Consider the following 19,533-nt stretch of genomic DNA (forward strand, 5'->3'; position numbering starts at 1 on the left):
GGGAAGTAGAGTACTCACCATAGATAATAACAGAGCAGCAGCAGCGTTCCGGGGGGGAAGTAGAGTACTCACCATAGATAATAACAGAGCAGCAGCAGCTTTCCGGGGGAAGTAGAGTACTCACCATAGATAATAACAGAGCAGCAGCAGCGTTCCGGGGGGAAGTATAGTACTGACCATAGATAATAACAGAGCAGCAGCAGCTTTCCGGGGGAAGTATAGTACTGACCATAGATAATAACAGAGCAGCAGCAGCTTTCCGGGGGAAGTATAGTACTGACCATAGATAATAACAGAGCAGCAGCAGCTTTCCGGGGGAAGTAGAGTACTCACCATAGATAATAACAGAGCAGCAGCAGCTTTCCGGGGGAAGTAGAGTACTCACCATAGATAATAACAGAGCAGCAGCAGCGTTCCAGGGGTGAAGTAGAGTACTCACCATAGATAATAACAGAGCAGCAGCAGCGTTCCAGGGGGAAGTATAGTACTCACCATAGATAATAACAGAGCAGCAGCAGCGTTCCAGGGGGAAGTAGAGTACTCACCATAGATAATAACAGAGCAGCAGCAGCGTTCCAGGGGGAAGTATAGTACTCACCATAGATAATAACAGAGCAGCAGCAGCGTTCCAGGGGGAAGTAGAGTACTCACCATAGATAATAACAGAGCAGCAGCGTTCCAGGGGGAAGTAGAGTACTCACCAACATGTCATCGATGAGGGACAGGAAGAGCTGCTTTGCTTAGCACTGTGATGGGGCTGTTCTAATGTTACCAAGGCAGCAGAGCCTCATGTACATCAGGATGTAATGTTACTGAGGAGACGCTAGGTGGCACTGTGATGGGGCTGTTCTAATGTTACCAAGGCAGCAGAGCCTCATGTACATCAGGATGTAATGTTCCTGAGGAGACGCTAGGTGGCACTGTAACACAGGAGTTATCACTGTACTGTAGAATACTATAGGAGAAACGTAACGGTACTGTAGACTACTGTAGGAGCGAGAGGGTCACAGCAGCAAGATTTGTGACCTGTTGCCACAAGACAAGGGCAACCAGTGAAGAACAAACACCACTGTAAATACAACCCATATTTACGCTTATTTATTTTCCCTTTTGTACTTTAACTAACATAGACATAATATGACGTTTGAAATGTCTTTATTCCTTTGGAAGTTTAATGAGTGTAATGTTTACTGCTCATTTTTATTGTTTATTTCACTTTATATATTATCTACCTCACTTGCTTTGGCAATGTTGCCATATGTTTCCCATGCCAATAAAGCCCCTTAATTTGAAATTGAGAGGTAGAGCGGTAGAGAAGTAGAGAGAGAGACATTGCTTTGGCAATGTTAACATATGTTTCCCATGCCAATAAATCCCTTAAATTTGAATTGAGTGAGTGTGTGTGTGTGTGTGTACCATAAATCATCAACATCAACACTGAGATACACACATACATTAATCTTCAGCTTCAACACTGACAGACTCTATCTTCCTCTCTCTCTTGATGTCTTTCTCTCGTCCAGTAAGTACAGTGTATTCTGAAAGTATTCAGACCCCTTGACTTTTTCCACATTTACGTTACGTTACAGCCTGATTTCTACGTAAGGATTCAGACCCTTTGCTCAGATACTTGAGATTGTGACTTGTCCCAAAGCCACTCCTGCGTTTCTTGTCTGTGTGCTTAGGGTCATTGTCCTGTTGGAAGGTGAACCTTCACCCCAGTCTGCTCTGGAGCAGGTTTTCATCAAGGATCTCTGTACTTTGCTCCATTCATCTTTCTCTCGATCCTGATTAGTCTCCTAGTCCCTGCCGTTGAAAAACATCCCCACAGCATGATGCTGCCACTACCACCATGCTTCACCGTAGGGATGGTGCCAGGTTTCCTCCAGACATGATGCTGCCACCACCATGCTTCACCGTAGGGATGGTGCCAGGTGTCCTCCAGACATGATGCTGCCACCACCATGCTTCACCGTAGGGATGGTGCCAGGTTTTGTCCAGACATGACGCTTGGTATTCGGGCCAAAGAGTTCAATCTTGGCGGGACCTTATATAGACAGGTGTGTGCCTTTCCAAATCATGTCCAATCAATTGAATTTACCACAGGTGGATTCCAATCAAGTTGTAGAAACATCTGAAGGATGATCAATGGAAACAGGATGCACCTGAGCTCAATTTCAAGTATCATAGCAAAGGGTCTGAATACTTATGTCAATAAACTATTTCTGTATTCTCCATTTGCAAAAATGTCTAACAACCTGTTTTTGCTTTGTCATAATGGGGTGTTGTGATGTCATTATGGGGTATTGTGATGTCATTATGGGGTATTGTGATGTCATTATGGGTTATTGTGTGTAGATTGTGTGTAATTTTTAAAATATTTAATCCATTTTAGAGTAAGGCTGTAACGTAACACAATGTGGAAAAGGGGTCTGAATATATATATATATGTATATGTATATATGCCTCCCTCAATAGAATGAATACATGGACACGTGTTCAAATGTTCATTTGTTATAAACAAAATCAATTTAATCCATTTTAAAAAAGCTGATCAGCAGTGAGTGTTGCAGCAGAGATGATAGATCCTGTATCTCAGTGCAAGAGGTCTGAGTGACAGAGTCTTTGGGTAGGACATTTAGGCCAGTCTGAGGGAGGTCGGCCTCTCTCCTTGTCTCAGGGTCTTTACCTGCCTAATATGGTGGTGAAAGACTCCAGGGTGTTTCGAAGGTCGACCATCAAAGGAGTCGAGGAATCAACACCTTCGTAGTCAGATCTCCACCTCTACCTACCCAGGAAGTTTAGTCTCGTCACTGTGGCCTTCGTAGTCAGATCTCCACCTCTACCTACCCAGGAAGTTTAGTCTCGTCACTGTGGCCTTGGCTTCAAATGCCTTTATATATATTTTATTTAAATAAACACAATATAAATAAAATCTTTGATTGTTTGTTTGATTGACTGGCAGGTAAAGCAGTTGATCCACAGAATTGAAACAGCTCGTCATTCACACTGTAATCCCTACATCTTAGTTTCACCTACGGCCTCGTTTGGTACTTTTATATCACATTTATACATCACATAGGTACATGAAGTAGACTGTTGACCAATACATACCGTGGTACAGGCTGTGCAGAATACTGTGGTGGTATTGTGTCTGGATAACGGTAGTCATTCAGATTCAACCATAATAATAGTAATCGATATAAAGACAGGACTTGGCCTGTTACTAACATGACCTTTGGCATCAACTGAGGGGTTGAGACAGAGAAACAGTCATCGTGGTTATAACTATGAACCCGAGAGGTCATGTCATGGTTATAACTGTGAACCCGAGAGGTCATGTCATGGTTATAACTATGAACCCGAGAGGTCATATCATGGTTATAACTATGAACCCGAGAGGTCATATCATGGTTATAACTATGAACCCGAGAGGTCATATCATGGTTATAACTATGAACCCGAGAGGTCATGTCATGGTTATAACTATGAACCCGAAAGGTCATGTCATGGTTATAACTATGAACCCGAGAGGTCATGTCATGGTTATAACTATGAACCCGAGAGGTCATGTCATGGTTAGAACTATGAACCCGAAAGGTCATGTCATGGTTATAACTATGAACCCGAGAGGTCATATCATGGTTATAACTATGAACCCGAGAGGTCATGTCATGGTTATAACTATGAACCCGAGAGGTCATGTCATGGTTATAACTATGAACCCGAGAGGTCATGTCATGGTTATAACTATGAACCCGAGAGGTCATATCATGGTTATAACTATGAACCCGAGAGGTCATGTCATGGTTATAACTATGAACCCGAGAGGTCATGTCATGGTTATAACTATGAACCCGAGAGGTCATGTCATGGTTATAACTATGAACCCGAGAGGTCATGTCATGGTTATAACTATGAACCCGAGAGGTCATGTCATGGTAATAACTATGAACCCGAGAGTTCATGTCATGGTTATAACTATGAACCCGAGAGGTCATGTCATGGATATAACTGAACAGAGAGGTCATGTCATGGATATAACTGAACAGAGAGGTCATGTCATGGTTAGAACTATGAACATAGAGGTCATGTCATGGATATTACTGAAGAGAGAGGTCATATCATGGTTATAACTATGAACAGAGAGGTCATATCATGGTTATAACTATGAACCCGAGAGGTCATGTCATGGTTATAACTATGAACCTGAGAGGTCATATCATGGTTATAACTATGAACCCGAGAGGTCATATCATGGTTATAACTATGAACAGAGAGGTAAGATCATGGTTAGAACTATGAACCCGAGAGGTCATGTCATGGTTATAACTATGAACCCGAGAGGTCATGTCATGGTAATAACTATGAACCCGAGAGGTCATGTCATGGTTATAACTATGAACCCGAGAGGTCATGTCATGGATATAACTGAACAGAGAGGTCATGTCATGGATATAACTGAACAGAGAGGTCATGTCATGGTTAGAACTATGAACATAGAGGTCATGTCATGGATATTACTAAAGAGAGAGGTCATATCATGGTTATAACTATGAACAGAGAGGTCATATCATGGTTATAACTATGAACCCGAGAGGTCATGTCATGGTTATAACTATGAACCTGAGAGGTCATATCATGGTTATAACTATGAACCCGAGAGGTCATATCATGGTTATAACTATGAACCCGAGAGGTAAGATCATGGTTAGAACTATGAACCCGAGAGGTCATATCATGGTTAGAACTATGAACCCGAGAGGTCATATCATGGTTATAACTATGAACCCGAGAGGTCATGTCATGGATATAACTGAACAGAGAGGTCATGTCATGGATATTACTGAAGAGAGAGGTCATATCATGGTTAGAACTATGAACAGAGGGGTCATATCATGGTTATAACTATGAACAGAGAGGTCATGTCATGGTTATAACTATGAACAGAGAGGTCATATCATGGTTATAACTATGAACCCGAGAGGTCATATCATGGTTATAACTATGAACCCGAGAGGTCATATCATGGTTATAACTATGAACCTGAGAGGTCATATCATGGTTATAACTATGAACAGAGAGGTCATATAATGGTTATAACTATGAACCTGAGAGGTTATATCATGGTTATAACTATGAACAGAGGTCATATCATGGTTATATCAACTACTGACAGAGTGGTAATCATGTTAAAAGCCTGTGTCTCAGCCATGCATGGAGTTTGGTTGACTCTGAGGAGAGAGACTTGGTCAATAGGAATGCACCTAAGACAGTTGTTCGCTGCAATGCAAGTGTATGTGAATGACATCTGAGAGGGTGAACAGGTCAAAGCTGTGTGTGTGTGTGTGTGTGTGTGTGTATACATTCTGTACCACAGAGGTGATTGTCCAGCACTCAGTCTCTCAGTAGCATGTTGACAGTGTGTGTGTGTGTGTGTGTGTGTGTGTGTGTGTGTACATTCTGTACCACAGAGGTGATTGTCCAGCACTCAGTCTCTCAGTAGCATGTTTGACAGCGTGTGTGTTCTCTTATTTGCTAGATGGTTGAGTGTTTGTTCTCCATTCTAACCACCTGTGAGTATGGAGTGGTCAAGGTTCTCCTTGGTCGGTCAGTCAGGCAGCGGTCGGCAAAACGCTGTCATGTATTTATATTGAACCAGGTCGTCCCATTGAGTTCAGAAGATCCAAAGGAGACCTGGTTGTGGTTCTGTCTTAGCTATTCAACCACGTTCAGACCGCGTTGGTCTCCTGTTTTGGGGACCATTTAGCCGGACTGGTCTCCTCAACCAGATCAACATCTAGATAATCTGTTGATCCACTGTCCTGAGAAACCTTCTCCTCCTCTTCTCCTCCTCTCTCCTCTCCTCCTCTCTCCTCTCCTCCTTCCTCCTCTCCTTCCTCCTCCTCCTCCTGTTTTCTCGTCTTCCCGCGGTGGCAGAGGCCAGACTTGGCAGGCCCCACCATGGCGAGGAAGATGGCGCCCAGGCCCATTCCCACAGCACAGGAGTAGAAGGCTGAGCCATAGTTCTGGGTCTTGTCCACCAACAGGCCTGGGGAGAAAACACAGGAGGCAACGTCAGAGATCTGCCAAGACCCTTGAAGATCATCAGGTTGGTGCAGCAGCAATCAAAACCTTCTAGATGGGTTCAAAAGAGGATTACAGACAGACAATGAAAGGATTCACAAAGAAAGATATTCAGAGAGGGAGTAACGAAGAGAGGGAGAGACGGAGAGAGGGAGAGATGGAGAGAGGGAGAGAGGGAGAGATGGAGAGAGGGAAAGACGGAGAGAGGGAGAGACGGAGAGAGGGAAAGACGGAGAGAGGGAGAGACGGAGAGAGGGAAAGACGGAGAGAGGGAGAGATGGAGAGAGGGAAAGACGGAGAGAGGGAAAGACGGAGAGACGGAGAGAGGGAAAGACGGAGAGATGGAGAGAGGGAAAGACGGAGAGAGGGAAAGACGGAGAGAGGGAGAGACGGAGAGAGGGAGAGACGGAGAGGGAAAGACGGAGAGAGGGAAGAGATGGAGAGAGGGAAAGACAGAGAGAGGGAGATATGGAGAGAGGGAAAGACAGAGAGGGAGAGATGGAGAGAGGGAAAGAGAGAGAGGGAGAGATGGAGAGAGGGAAAGACAGAGAGGGAGAGATGGAGAGAGGCAAAGACAGAGAGGGAGAGCGAGAGAGTAACAAAGAGAGGGAGAGAGATAGATGGAGAGGGAGTAATGAAGAGAGGGAGAGAGGAAGAGAGAGAGTAGCGGAGAGAGGGAGTAACGGAGAGAGGGAGAGATGGAGAGAGGGAGTAACGGAGAGAGGGAGAGATGGAGTAACGGAGAGAGGGAGAGAAGAAGAAAGGGAGAGAGGAAGTAACAGGGAGAGGGAGTAACGGAGAGAGGGAGAGAAGAAGAAAGGGAGAGAGGGAGTAACGGAGAGAGGGAGAGAAGAAGAAAGGGAGAGAGGGAGTGAGGGAGTAACGGAGAGAGGGAGTAACGAAGAGAGGGAGAGAGGGAGTAACGGAGAGAGGGAGAGGAGGGAGTAACAGAGAGAGGGAGAGAGGGAGAGAAGAAGAAAGGGAGAGAGGGAGTAGCGGAGAGAGGGAGTAACGGAGAGAGGGAGAGAAGAAGAAAGGGAGTAACAGAGAGGGAGTAACGGAGAGAGGGAGTAACGGAGAGAGGGAGAGAAGAAGAAAGGGAGTAACAGAGAGGGAGTAACGGAGAGAGGGAGTAACGGAGAGAGGGAGAGAAGAAGAAAGGGAGAGAGGAAGTAACGGAGAGAGGGAGTAACGGAGAGAGAGAGAGAGAAGACTAAGATCCAGACAGAGTTAACCATCTAGAGTCTCTTACCCCCCAGTGGTGGTCCGGCCAACCCAGCAAAGCTCTGGATACACACATAGACCCCCACGGACGAGGGCATCCTGTCTATGCCCACCACGTCGTCCTCCGCCAGCATGGGGATGTGTGTAGAGCCCACGGTGCCCATCAGGAAGCCATAGAGGCAGCAGCAGGCTGCCAGGCCCCAGAACTCAGTCACCTGGGTGAAGGCAAGCAGCACCAGACACAGCAGAACTACACATCCCAGAAGCACCTGGGTCTTACGCATCCGCACCTTGTTTAAAATGACCCCGATGGACAGGCGCCCGCAGACCTCGGACACCGCCATTACAGAGAGCATGTAGGCCGCCTTCTCTGGGTGGACGCCGCGGCTCTTACTGAGCTCTATGATGTAGAGCGACGGGGCGAAGAACCCCAGCGTGGCGAAGAGACCGAACAGAGAGTAGCAGATGAACGCTCCATCTTTCAACACAGAAAAGTCTAGAAGTTTAGGTCTGGAGGGTTGGACAAGGGGACCCACCTCACCCTGCTCTTTCTCCCCAGCCTCCAGCTGATTCAGTGGGGTTCCAAGGGCTGCCTGTCCCCCCTGGTTCTTCTCCCCCTGGTCCTCCATGAGGGCCCGGGTCTCTGAGGGGTCCTGTGCGGCTGTGGTGGCCCGGAGGTCAGCACTGGAGGCGGACAGAGAGGTGACCCCAGAATCCCCCGAGTCCTCAGACTCCCCCGAGCTAACGTTGGTCTCGGTGTCCTCATTCTCCAGCTCGTAGACCGTCTGCAGCTTAACGGACAGCTTCTCCTTATTGGACACCTCCCCTGACACTTCCTGGTCAGGTCTGATGATGATTGGTCGAAGCAGAGCGCCGCAGCCAATCACGGAGGCCTGCATGAGACCGATGACAATGAGGCAGTGGCGCCAGCCGATGATCTCCTTCAAGGCCATGAAGGCTGCAGAGGAGGAGAAGTTAAATGACTGTTAGAAACATTTAAATGTCCTGTTTCTTTACCTCCACAATGTTTCAGGTATTATTTATAGAACAGTATCAGTCACTATATCTGCCTTTTGAGATTCATTAGTCTGTGTATGAAATGGCACCCTATTCCCTATATAGCACCCTACACCCTATGGGCCCTGGTCAAATGTAGTGCACTATGTAGGGAATAGGGTATCATTGGGCCCTGGACCAAAGTAGTGCACTATATAGGGAATAGGGTGCAATTTGGGACACACATGAAACCGCAACGTACCTGGTGCGAAGACAAACATGGCAAAGGACTCCCCTGAGGAGGCCAGAGCGGTGACCAGGGACCTCCTCCTGTTGAAGTACTGGGACAGGATGGTGATGGTGGGCAGGAAGGTCAGGCAGTACCCCAGACCTGGACACATTACAAAACCACAAACACCTGTTATTGTATATACACGCAATCTGGAAATCACATGAGTAACAAGAAACCAAACCACATGAAAACACGGATTACAGGAAGTACCTTTTGTCATCAAGATCATGTCACATAACGTTTACAGCGTGAATACAGTCACTGTGTAAAATGCTGCTGACGGTTTCACGTTTCAGTCCCATGTCTCAGATATATATATACACATCATTGGTCCAGCAGAGGGACACACAGAGGGGTGTGACAGCCACGGGCACTGCAGCAAGGTCAGGGGTCAGAGGTCAGAGGTCAGGGTTGACAGGTCACCCTGATGTCAAGAGGTCAGGGTTGATAGGTCACCTCGGGCTTGTCGTGGTGGTGACTGCTGAAAGAGGACGTAGTTAAAGAACAAAGACAAGAAGAGAGAAGACAGAGGTTGTTAAGTTAAGCTGCTGTCTGTTTTAAAGGAAGGTGAAGAGTTATTTAGTGGGACAGCTAGCAGTGCTTCGTTCTGTAAAAGAAAAGTTATTTGGATCAGATCTGAAAGGAAATATTGGTTTATTTTGGACAATTTTGGGGAATTGTTATATTTCTGTTGTGTAAATCTGTCCTACAGACTCAAGATGGGGGGAGTTTAGGCCTCACTGACACGTTTCATTCGTATCTTTCGATCTGAACTGAATACAGCTTTGACAGTGGGGAGTTTTTACCCAACAAACACAGGCCGGGTCTGGAAGAGACAGACATCGATCAGTCAGCCTCATGCACTGCTAGGAGTCCCTTGTTTCATTCAGATCTTTTCAGATATTGTGTGTGTGTGTGTGTGTGTGTGTGTGTATAAAGTAGTTAGATCGTTACCTGAGACGATGCCGATGGTGACGTACATCTCGTTGATGGAGGAGACGAAAGCAGAGCTGATGGTACCCAGACTGACCAGAAAACCCCCCAACATCACTACGGGACGGTACCCAAACCGGTTACTGAGCACCGAGGACAGAGGGGCTGGAGGGGGAGAGAGAGAGGGGGGGAGAGAGAGGGAGAAGAGGAGAGAGAGGGGGAAGAGGAGAGAGAGGAAGAGGGGGAGAGAGAGGGAGAGAGGGGGAGAGGAGAGAGAGGGGGAAGAGGAGAGAGAGGGGGAGAGGAGAGAGAGGGAGAGGGGGAGAGAGAGGGGAGGAAGGAGAGAGAGGGGGAAGAGGAGAGGGGGGAAGAGGAGAGGGGGGAAGAGAGGAGAGAGGGGGAGAGAGGAGAGAGAGGGAAGGGGAGAGAGAGGGGGAAGAGGAGAGAGAGGGAGAGGAGAGAGAGGGGGGAGAGGAGAGAGAGGGGGAAGAGGAGAGAGAGGAAGAGGGGGAGAGAGAGGGGGAGAGAGAGGGAGAGAGGGGGAGAGGAGAGAGAGGGGGAAGAGGAGAGAGGGGGAGAGGAGAGAGAGGGAGAGAGAGAGGGGAGGAAGGAGAGAGAGGGGGAAGAGGAGAGGGGGGAAGAGGAGAGGGGGGAAGAGAGGAGAGAGGGGGAGAGAGGAGAGAGAGGGAAGGGGAGAGGGAGAGGAGAGAGAGGGGGAGAGGAGAGAGAGGGGGAGAGGGAGAGAGAGGGGGAAGAGGAGAGAGAGGGAGAGAGAGAGGGAAGGGGAGAGAGAGAGAGGAGGAAGAGGAGAGAGAGGGGGGAGAGGAGAGAGGGAGAGAGGGAGAGAGAGGGGGAAGAGGAGAGAGGGAGAGAGAGGGGGGGAAGAGGAGAGAGAGGGAGAGGGGGAGAGAGAGGGGGAAGAGGAGAGAGAGGGAGAGGGGGAAGAGGAGAGAGAGGGAGAAGAGGAGAGAGGGGGAGAGAGGAGAGAGGGAAGAGGAGAGAGGAGAGAGAGGGAGAAGAGGAGAGAGGGGGAGAGAGAAGAGAGGGGGAAGAGGAGAGAGGGGGAGAGAGAAGAGAGGGGGAGAGAGGAGAGAGAGGGAGAGAGGAGAGAGAGGGAGAGGGGGAAGAGGAGAGAGAGGGAGAAGAGGAGAGAGGGGGAGAGAGAAGAGAGGGGGAAGAGGAGAGAGGGGGAGAGAGAAGAGAGGGAGAAGAGGAGAGAGGGGGAAGAGGAGAGAGGGGGAGAGAGAAGAGAGGGAGAAGAGAAGAGAGGGGGAGAGAGAAGAGAGGGGGAGAGAGGAGAGAGAGGGAGAGGGGGAAGAGGAGAGAGGGGGAGAGAGAAGAGAGGGAGAAGAGGAGAGAGGGGGAAGAGGAGAGAGGGGGAGAGAGAAGAGAGGGAGAAGAGAAGAGAGGGGGAAGAGGAGAGAGAAGAGAGGGAGAAGAGGAGAGAGGGGGAAGAGGAGAGAGAGGGGGAATAGGAGAGAGGGGGAGAAAGAAGAGAGGGAGAAGAGGAGAGAGGGGGAGAGAGAAGAGAGGGGGAAGAGGAGAGAGGGGGAGAGAGAAGAGAGGGAGAAGAGGAGAGAGGGGGAAGAGGAGAGAGAGGGAGAGAGGGGGAGAGAGAAGAGAGGGAGAAGAGGAGAGAGGGGGAGAGAGAAGAGAGGGGGAAGAGGAGAGAGGGGGAGAGAGGAGAGAGAGGGGGAAAAGGAGAGGGGAGAGAGAAGAGAGGAAGAGGAGAGAGGGAGAGAGAGGGGGAAGAGGACTGTTAGTTTTACTATAGACATGTTTGTCATTTACCTTATACACTATTTAATGAAGTAGTTGATTGACACAGTTCAGTGAGTAGGACAGATTCATGGTTTGCTTTCACCGTAAAGCCTTTTTGAAATCTGACACAGCGGATGGATTAACAAGAAGTTAAGCTTTATTTTAATGTATGACACTTATATTTTCGTGAATGTTGAATGTTGGATATTTCTGTAGTTTGAATTTGGCGCTCTGTAATTTCACCGGATGTTGTCAAATCGATCCCACTAAAGGGATTGGCACTTTAAGAGATCCTTACGAGGTTTTAAGAGGCTCTCCCTGAACCACCTGTGATTATGACGACTAAGAGGCTCTCTGACCCACCTGTGATTAAGATGCTCTGTCTGAACCACCTGTGATTATGATGACTAAGAGGCTCTCTGACCCACCTGTGATTAAGATGCTCTGTCTGAACCACCTGTGATTATGATGACTAAGAGGCTCTCTGACCCACCTGTGATTAAGATGCTCTGTCTGAACCACCTGTGATTATGACGACTAAGAGGCTCTCTGACCCACCTGTGATTAAGATGCTCTGTCTGAACCACCTGTGATTATGACGACTAAGAGGCTCTCTGACCCACCTGTGATTATGATGACTAAGAGGCTCTCTGACTCACCTGTGATTATGACGACTAAGAGGCTCTCTGACCCACCTGTGATTATGATGACTAAGAGGCTCTCTGACCCACCTGTGATTATGATGACTAAGAGGCTCTCTGACCCACCTGTGATTATGACGACTAAGAGGCTCTCTGACTCACCTGTGATTATGACGACTAAGAGGCTCTCTGAACCACCTGTGATTATGATGACTAAGAGGCTCTCTGACCCACCTGTGATTATGATGACTAAGAGGCTCTCTGACCCACCTGTGATTATGACGACTAAGAGGCTCTCTGACCCACCTGTGATTAAGATGACTAAGAGGCTCTCTGACCCACCTGTGATTAAGATGCTCTGTCTGAACCACCTGTGATTATGATGACTAAGAGGCTCTCTGACTCACCTGTGATTATGACGACTAAGAGGCTCTCTGACGCACCTGTGATTATGACGACTAAGAGGCTCTCTGACCCACCTGTGATTATGATGACTAAGAGGCTCTCTGACCCCCCTGTGATTATGACGACTAAGAGGCTCTCTGACCCACCTGTGATTATGATGACTAAGAGGCTCTCTGACCCACCTGTGATTATGACGACTAAGAGGCTCTCTGACCCACCTGTGATTATGATGACTAAGAGGCTCTCTGACCCACCTGTGATTATGATGACTAAGAGGCTCTCTGACTCACCTGTGAATGTGACGACTAAGAGGCTCTCTGACCCACCTGTGATTATGATGACTAAGAGGCTCTCTGACCCACCTGTGATTATGACGATTAAGAGGCTCTCTGACCCACCTGTGATTATGACGACTAAGAGGCTCTCTGACCCACCTGTGATTATGATGACTAAGAGGCTCTCTGACCCACCTGTGATTATAATGACTAAGAGGCTCTCTGACCCACCTGTGATTATGACGACTAAGAGGCTCTCTGACCCACCTGTGATTATGACGACTAAGAGGCTCTCTGACCCACCTGTGATTATGATGACTAAGAGACTCTCTGACCCACCTGTGATTAAGATGCTCTGTCTGAACCACCTGTGATTATGACGACTAAGAGGCTCTCTGACCCACCTGTGATTAAGATGCTCTGTCTGAACCACCTGTGATTATGATGACTAAGAGGCTCTCTGACCCACCTGTGATTAAGATGCTCTGTCTGAACCACCTGTGATTATGACGACTAAGAGGCTCTCTGACCCACCTGTGATTAAGATGCTCTGTCTGAACCACCTGTGATTATGACGACTAAGAGGCTCTCTGACCCACCTGTGATTAAGATGCTCTGTCTGAACCACCTGTGATTATGATGCTCTGTCTGAACCACCTGTGATTATGATGACTAAGAGGCTCTCTGACTCACCTGTGATTATGATGACTAAGAGGCTCTCTGAACCACCTGTGATTAAGATGCTCTGTCTGAACCACCTGTGATTATGATGACTAAGAGGCTCTCTGACTCACCTGTGATTATGACGACTAAGAGGCTCTCTGACCCACCTGTGATTATGATGACTAAGAGGCTCTCTGACTCACCTGTGATTATGACGACTAAGAGGCTCTCTGACCCACCTGTGATTAAGATGCTCTGTCTGAACCACCTGTGATTAAGATGCTCTGTCTGAACCACCTGTGATTATGATGACTAAGAGGCTCTCTGACTCACCTGTGATTATGATGACTAAGAGGCTCTCTGACTCACCTGTGATTATGACGACTAAGAGGCTCTCTGACCCACCTGTGATTATGACGACTAAGAGGCTCTCTGACTCACCTGTGATTATGATGACTAAGAGGCTCTCTGAACCACCTGTGATTATGATGACTAAGAGGCTCTCTGACCCACCTGTGATTATGATGACTAAGAGGCTCTCTGAACCACCTGTGATTATGACGACTAAGAGGCTCTCTGACCCACCTGTGATTATGATGACTAAGAGGCTCTCTGACCCACCTGTGAATGTGAGGATGAAGACACAGATTGCGATGACCCAGGATACTCTGCTGTTGCTCTCCCCAAACTCTGTCATGAGGTCCTCGAGGAACACCCCCAGAGACTTGATGGTCCCGTAGGTAAACACCTCAACGAAGAAGAAGGCCACGGCCACCGCCCAGCCCCAGCCCCCGTCTGGCACCGCCTCGTACACACATGGACCCCCGCACCCCCCGGACCCCCGCACCGCTGACTTTAACCCCCGCATGGCTGGGTCTGAGCACCTGGGAGAGAGGGACAGAGAGTCAACTTTTAAAGTTTTAAAGTTTTTCCAAGTGTAGTCGAGTGCTGTGATGAAACTGGCTTTCGTTGAGGACCGCCACAGGAAAGGAAGACCCAGAGAGTTACCTCTGCTGCAGAGGATAAGTTCATTAGAGTTACCAGCCTCAGAATTCGGCAATTAACTGCACCTCAGAAAACATCAAGTGTTCAGAGGAGACTGCGTGAATCAGGTCTTCACGGTCCAATTGCTGAAAAGAAGAATCTACAATCTATTATGATGTGCTTAACACTTTTTTGGTTACTACATGATTCCATATGTGTTCTTTCATAGGTTTGATGTCTTCACTGTTATTCTACAATGTAGAAAATAGTGTATGTATACTGAGTGTACAAAACATTAAGAACACCTGTCTGTCCATGACATAGACTGACCAGGTGAATCCAGGTGAAAGATATGATCCCTTATTAATGTCACTTGTTAAATCCACTTCAATCAGTGTAGATGAAGGGGAGGAGACCAGGTTAAACTCAATATTAGGAAGGTGTTCTTAATGTTTTGTACACTCAGTGTATGTATCCACTTAGAGGGAAAGAGACAGAGATACTGGCATGCAGGCATACACACACACACACACACACAATAACCATATCCTCCAGACCTGGCACATATAAAGGAACACAGCCAGAGGAAAGACACACGAGAGCATATAGTGGGCTGGTGAGATTTAAGGGCGTTCTCATAACATCTTTTGTTTGCTTAAGTTTGAATCAGAGTTCAGATATGAGCCTTAAGCTTCACCCCCACCATCCCCACTCTCGTTCTCTCTATACATTTCTATCTCTCTCTGTTCTGGTCTTCTCTTGTTCCATCTGATTCTGAACTGAAAACAAAACAAAGATGATATAATCTACCAGCTGATCCAGCTGGTGTCTTAATACTACTATAGCTCTATCCAAAATATAGACTGTTTTATATGGGGCTGGTTCATAGACTGACTGTTTTATATGGGGCTGGTTCATAGACTGACTGTTTTATATGGGGCTGGTTCATAGACTGACTGTTTTATATGGGGCTGGTTCATAGACTGACTGTTTTATATGGGGCTGGTTCATAGACTGACTGTTTTATATGGGGCTGGTTCATAGACTGACTGTTTTATATGGGGCTGGTTCGTAGACTGACTGTTTTATATGGGGCTGGTTCATAGACTGACTGTTTTATATAGGGCTGGTTCATAGACTGACTGTTTCATATGGGGCTGGTTCATAGATTGACTGTTTTATACGGGGCTGGTTCGTAGACTGACTGTTTTATATGGGGCTGGTTCATAGACTGACTGTTTTATATGGGGCTGGTTCATAGACTGACTGTTTTATATGGGGCTGGTACATAGACTGACTGTTTTATATGGGGCTGGTTCGTAGACTGACTGTTTTATATGGGGCTGGTTCATAGACTGACTATTTTATATAGGGCTGGTTCGTAGACTGACTGTTTTATATGGGGCCGGTTCGTAGACTGACTGTTTTATATGGGGCTGGTTCGTAGACTGACTGTTTTATATGGGGCTGGTTCATAGACTGTTTTATATGGGGCTGGTTCATAGACTGACTGTTTTATATGTTATTATTGTGTGTGTGTGTGTGTGTGTGTGTGTGTGTGTGTGTGTGTGTATCACAGAGCTGAGAAACTCTGTTTATGTGTGATCTCCCCTGTTATCTCAACTGCATGATAATAACATGTATTTAGATTAGGAGGAAAATCCACTATTGTAATCTATAGCAGACCAATCTGTAGCTATAGTTACAGGATCCACACGCATGAAAAATACATGTTTCTGGATCATAAATACCAATATGGCTGAAACCGGTCCGTGTGGAAGGCAAGCCCTTCCTAATTCAAACCCCTGTCTCCTCTACCATGTTCCTTGGGCTGCTAACAGGTGGTGGCCCACGTTCCCACTGAGCTGAAACAACTGCACTTGATACAATGTAACAACGTTGATGTAACAACGTTATACACCGTCACTATAGCAACTTTGTATCCGCTCTCGTTCATCTCTGAACAGTGAACTTGGACTTCTCTATGGGCACATAGTGCAGTGCAGGACAGACTGTAGTCTACTGGCTGGAAGGATGGTGTCAACCCCAGCAACAGGACCAGATCTGACCTGCGGCTCGTCTTTTCAGCATTGCAGAGATCTAGCTCGGTCCTGAGTGTGACACCGTACTCTCTTTGGTGACACACTGTGCCAACGTGTTACTGCAAGACCCCAACTAACTCCTGAGAGAATTTGAGATTTCTACATGGTTTATCTACTAGCCTAGGCCAGGGGTTTTCAAACTTCTCTTACCCACGGACCCCCTCCCAGGCAAACTGGCGACCCAGGGACCCCCTCCCAGGCAAACTGGTGACCCAGACCCAGGGACCCCCTCCCAGGCAAACTGGCGACCCAGGGACCCCCTCCCAGGTAAACTGGTGACCCAGACCCAGGGACCCCCTCCCAGGTAAACTGGTGACCCAGGGACCCCCTCCTAGGTAAACTGGTGACCCAGACCCAGGGACCCCCTCCCAGGCAAACTGGTGACCCAGACCCAGGGACCCCCTCCCAGGTAAACTGGCGACCCAGACCCAGGGACCCCCTCCCAGACCCAGGGACCCCCTCCCAGGCAAACTGGTGACCCAGACCCAGGGACCCCCTCCCAGGTAAACTGGCGACCCAGGGACCCCCTCCCAGGTAAACTGGTGACCCAGGGACCCCCTCCCAGACCCAGGGACCCCCATCATATGTTAGCAACAAAAAAATGATTCACATCTTGTCATCAGGTGAATTATAATGGCAAGTAGAAGTACTCAACATTTTAAAATGAATAGATTTGGTCGATAGTTTCATTATTTTGAACCCCCCACAGTTCATTGGAAGAGGAAGAGTTAACTCTAACATAGTCTATTGGGTAGAAAGGTGTCTCGGTCGGCGTAGAGAAAATGTTGTCGTTTTAAAGATCATTTTCTGCAATTCTATGCATGTTGCCATGGCAAATGCTTTGTTCCTCTGCTCAAACATTCTAACTAAACCAATGGGCATGGGACCTGACTGCCCAGTTTATGGGATGTTTGATTCTCCCTGACTCTCTTGCTTTTATTCGATTGTTAGTTCTCAAAGATGGTATATTATTTATTTTTTTTATAATATATATATATATATATATATATATATATATATATATATATATATATATATATATATATATAAACATATGTATAGGTCAATATCTTTTCTGCATGTTTTCTATCTGGTTTAAGTCGTTTTAAGTTTGACACAAACTTTTTTTTTCATCCCGAAAATGACCACTTGAATGGCCCACCTAAGAGTTTTCTATACAGAAAAAAAAACCTGTAATTAGCTCCAATTAGTGTAATTTCCTCAAAATATTAAAGGTTAGTTCGAGATTTTGACAATGCAGCCCTTTAACTACCTCCCCAGAGTCAGATGAACAGTAACAGCTAGCACGCTAAATGTTCCTAAAGTCTTTCAGTCATTGTGCTAAAGCTAGTTAGCGTTGTCTCAGTTAGCATTGGCTCATAAAACCACCTCTAACTCTAACTCCCTTCATACTAGACGCAAAGACATACAAATGGTATCCACTGTGGTAGTATTCTGTTGCAGCTAGCGATATTCATAAAGTAGTTATTTAACACCTACCAAAATCTCCAAAAATATATATTTAAAAAAAAAACATAGCGGAAGCCCTGCAGTACCTCCGCGGACCCGTAGGGGGTCGCGGACCCCAGTTTGAAACCCCTTAGGCTACTACTGGTAAGGCATCCCTAAGCAACGCCCTGGCCTCGGAGCTCCACTAAGCAGTGAGCATCACAGCTCGCTTGGCAGCTGAGTGAGTTGTTCACATAGGGTGGGTGAGTGAGTTCACTGTTGAAATATAAAATACTTACCAACAGAGCGACGATCAGTCTAGTCGGAAAAGTGATCGACACAGAATAGTCGACTGTCGAATATAACGAACAGGTTTTAATGGTCAAATGAGCAGCTAGTTTATCGGTATGTTATTTCTATGTTCTCCCTATAACGGTAGTCGACCAGCTCTGTCTCTTCCGCTTCCGATCAGACGAATCGATGTTCTGGACTAAAGCAACCTCGTTTTAAGCATGATGTAAAAAAAAATGTCTTGTCCGATCCACAAGGAGAATCATAGCTTATTATGTTACCCTGGTTACTGTATCTGTCCTCTCTTTCTTGAATGCCTAAAACACATCTGTGTCTTCTGTTAAAGTAAATCAACCGTTTCCTTATTTCCTTACTGTTCCGTCGGCTCTTTATAGCCCACCGGCTCGAGCCGGTCTTCAAGCGGGGGCGCGCAAATACTGCTGTAGCCTTTTTCTCAAGAGCGCGCATCCCTGCGTTACGCTTCCACGATACTGAGCGTTGTCACACTTCAATTACCATTAGATCTGTGAAGTAGTCTGTAGGCCTACGCCTACGTGGAGAAAAGTAGCCTGCTGGATGTATATTATAATACTATTATATATTTCACTTGCTTTGACAATGTAAACATATGTTTCCAATGTCAATAAAGCCCCTTAAATTGAAGACAAATAAATTATATCCATCTCTCTCTTATTATTGTATGAATTTTTAAAAAACAGAGTAACACGCATACATTCCCTTTACATTTTAGGCAAATTAATAAATAGCGGTTATATGTATTTTAACTGGTAAACCTATGCCTGCTTTGGTGGCTCCTTCACTTCAGTGACGTAGTCTACTCTCGAGTTTTTGTCGAGAGCGCGCTCTTTGGGGAGCCGACTGATGAAACAGCCTTTCCAGGAGCGCACATGCGGACAGAGACTCCCTGTCTGGGTGGAACAGGTTTATTCCAGTTCTGAGCCAAAACAATACTCACTTATACAACATTTAATATCGCAACTTACTTACTTATCTAACCGGTGTTTTGCTGCCAGAAATTGATATGAAATAGCAAGGGGTGAGGGTAGTTAAACAATGCACGTGGATAGATGTTCCTTCCTGTGTGAATGTTGGTAGTGGGTCATCATAGGCCCCGCCCCAGTATTATAGGTTAGAGACACCATTCTTGGGTCGTCACTAGTTACCACAGCCATTTTTGGTCTTAATTTGAGGTTAGGTTAGGCATAACGTTAGCTGTGTGGTTAATGTTAGGGTTATACGTCAGATTTTAAGAAGATACATTGTAGAAATAGGCGGGTTGTGGTATGACTCTGTGGTTGTGTTAACTAGTGACGACCTTTGTCCTGTCCTCAGATGACGTTGCAGTGAGCCACAACCAGGCTAGATGATAGACTAACGCTAAAAGTACGCGGTGTAACCTATAGCCTAGT

General features: G+C 46.8%; 1 protein-coding gene across 1 annotated transcript; it reads right to left on the reverse strand.

The window, feature by feature from the left end:
* Nucleotides 1-5,718: 5,718 nt before the first annotated feature.
* LOC110485326 (monocarboxylate transporter 7) lies at nucleotides 5,719-18,547 on the reverse strand. Its single transcript, XM_036942033.1, has 6 exons — nucleotides 18,112-18,547; nucleotides 13,899-14,161; nucleotides 9,554-9,697; nucleotides 8,570-8,698; nucleotides 7,340-8,269; nucleotides 5,719-6,052 (listed from the first exon to the last, which is right to left on the reverse strand). The coding sequence occupies exons 2-6, from the start codon at nucleotides 14,143-14,145 to the stop codon at nucleotides 5,733-5,735; spliced, it is 1,770 nt and encodes a 589-aa protein (XP_036797928.1). The 5' UTR covers nucleotides 14,146-14,161; nucleotides 18,112-18,547; the 3' UTR covers nucleotides 5,719-5,732.
* Nucleotides 18,548-19,533: the final 986 nt, after the last annotated feature.

This window comes from Oncorhynchus mykiss, chromosome 13, assembly GCF_013265735.2.
Source record: "Oncorhynchus mykiss isolate Arlee chromosome 13, USDA_OmykA_1.1, whole genome shotgun sequence".
NCBI classification, from domain to species: Eukaryota; Metazoa; Chordata; class Actinopteri; order Salmoniformes; family Salmonidae; genus Oncorhynchus; species Oncorhynchus mykiss.

What these genes read in the sequence shown, in the direction of transcription:
- LOC110485326 (XM_036942033.1), bottom strand. Translation starts at nt 14,145, where the DNA reads ATGCGGGGGTTAAAGTCAGCGGTGCGGGGGTCCGGGGGGTGCGGGGGT. An exon ending in CTTCATCCTCACATTCACAG is followed by an intron (nt 9,698 to 13,898) that starts GTGGGTCAGAGA and finishes CTCCCCCTCCAG; the next exon opens with CCCCTCTGTCCTCGGTGCTC. An exon ending in CATGTTTGTCTTCGCACCAG is followed by an intron (nt 8,270 to 8,569) that starts GTACGTTGCGGT and finishes CCTCCTCTGCAG; the next exon opens with CCTTCATGGCCTTGAAGGAG.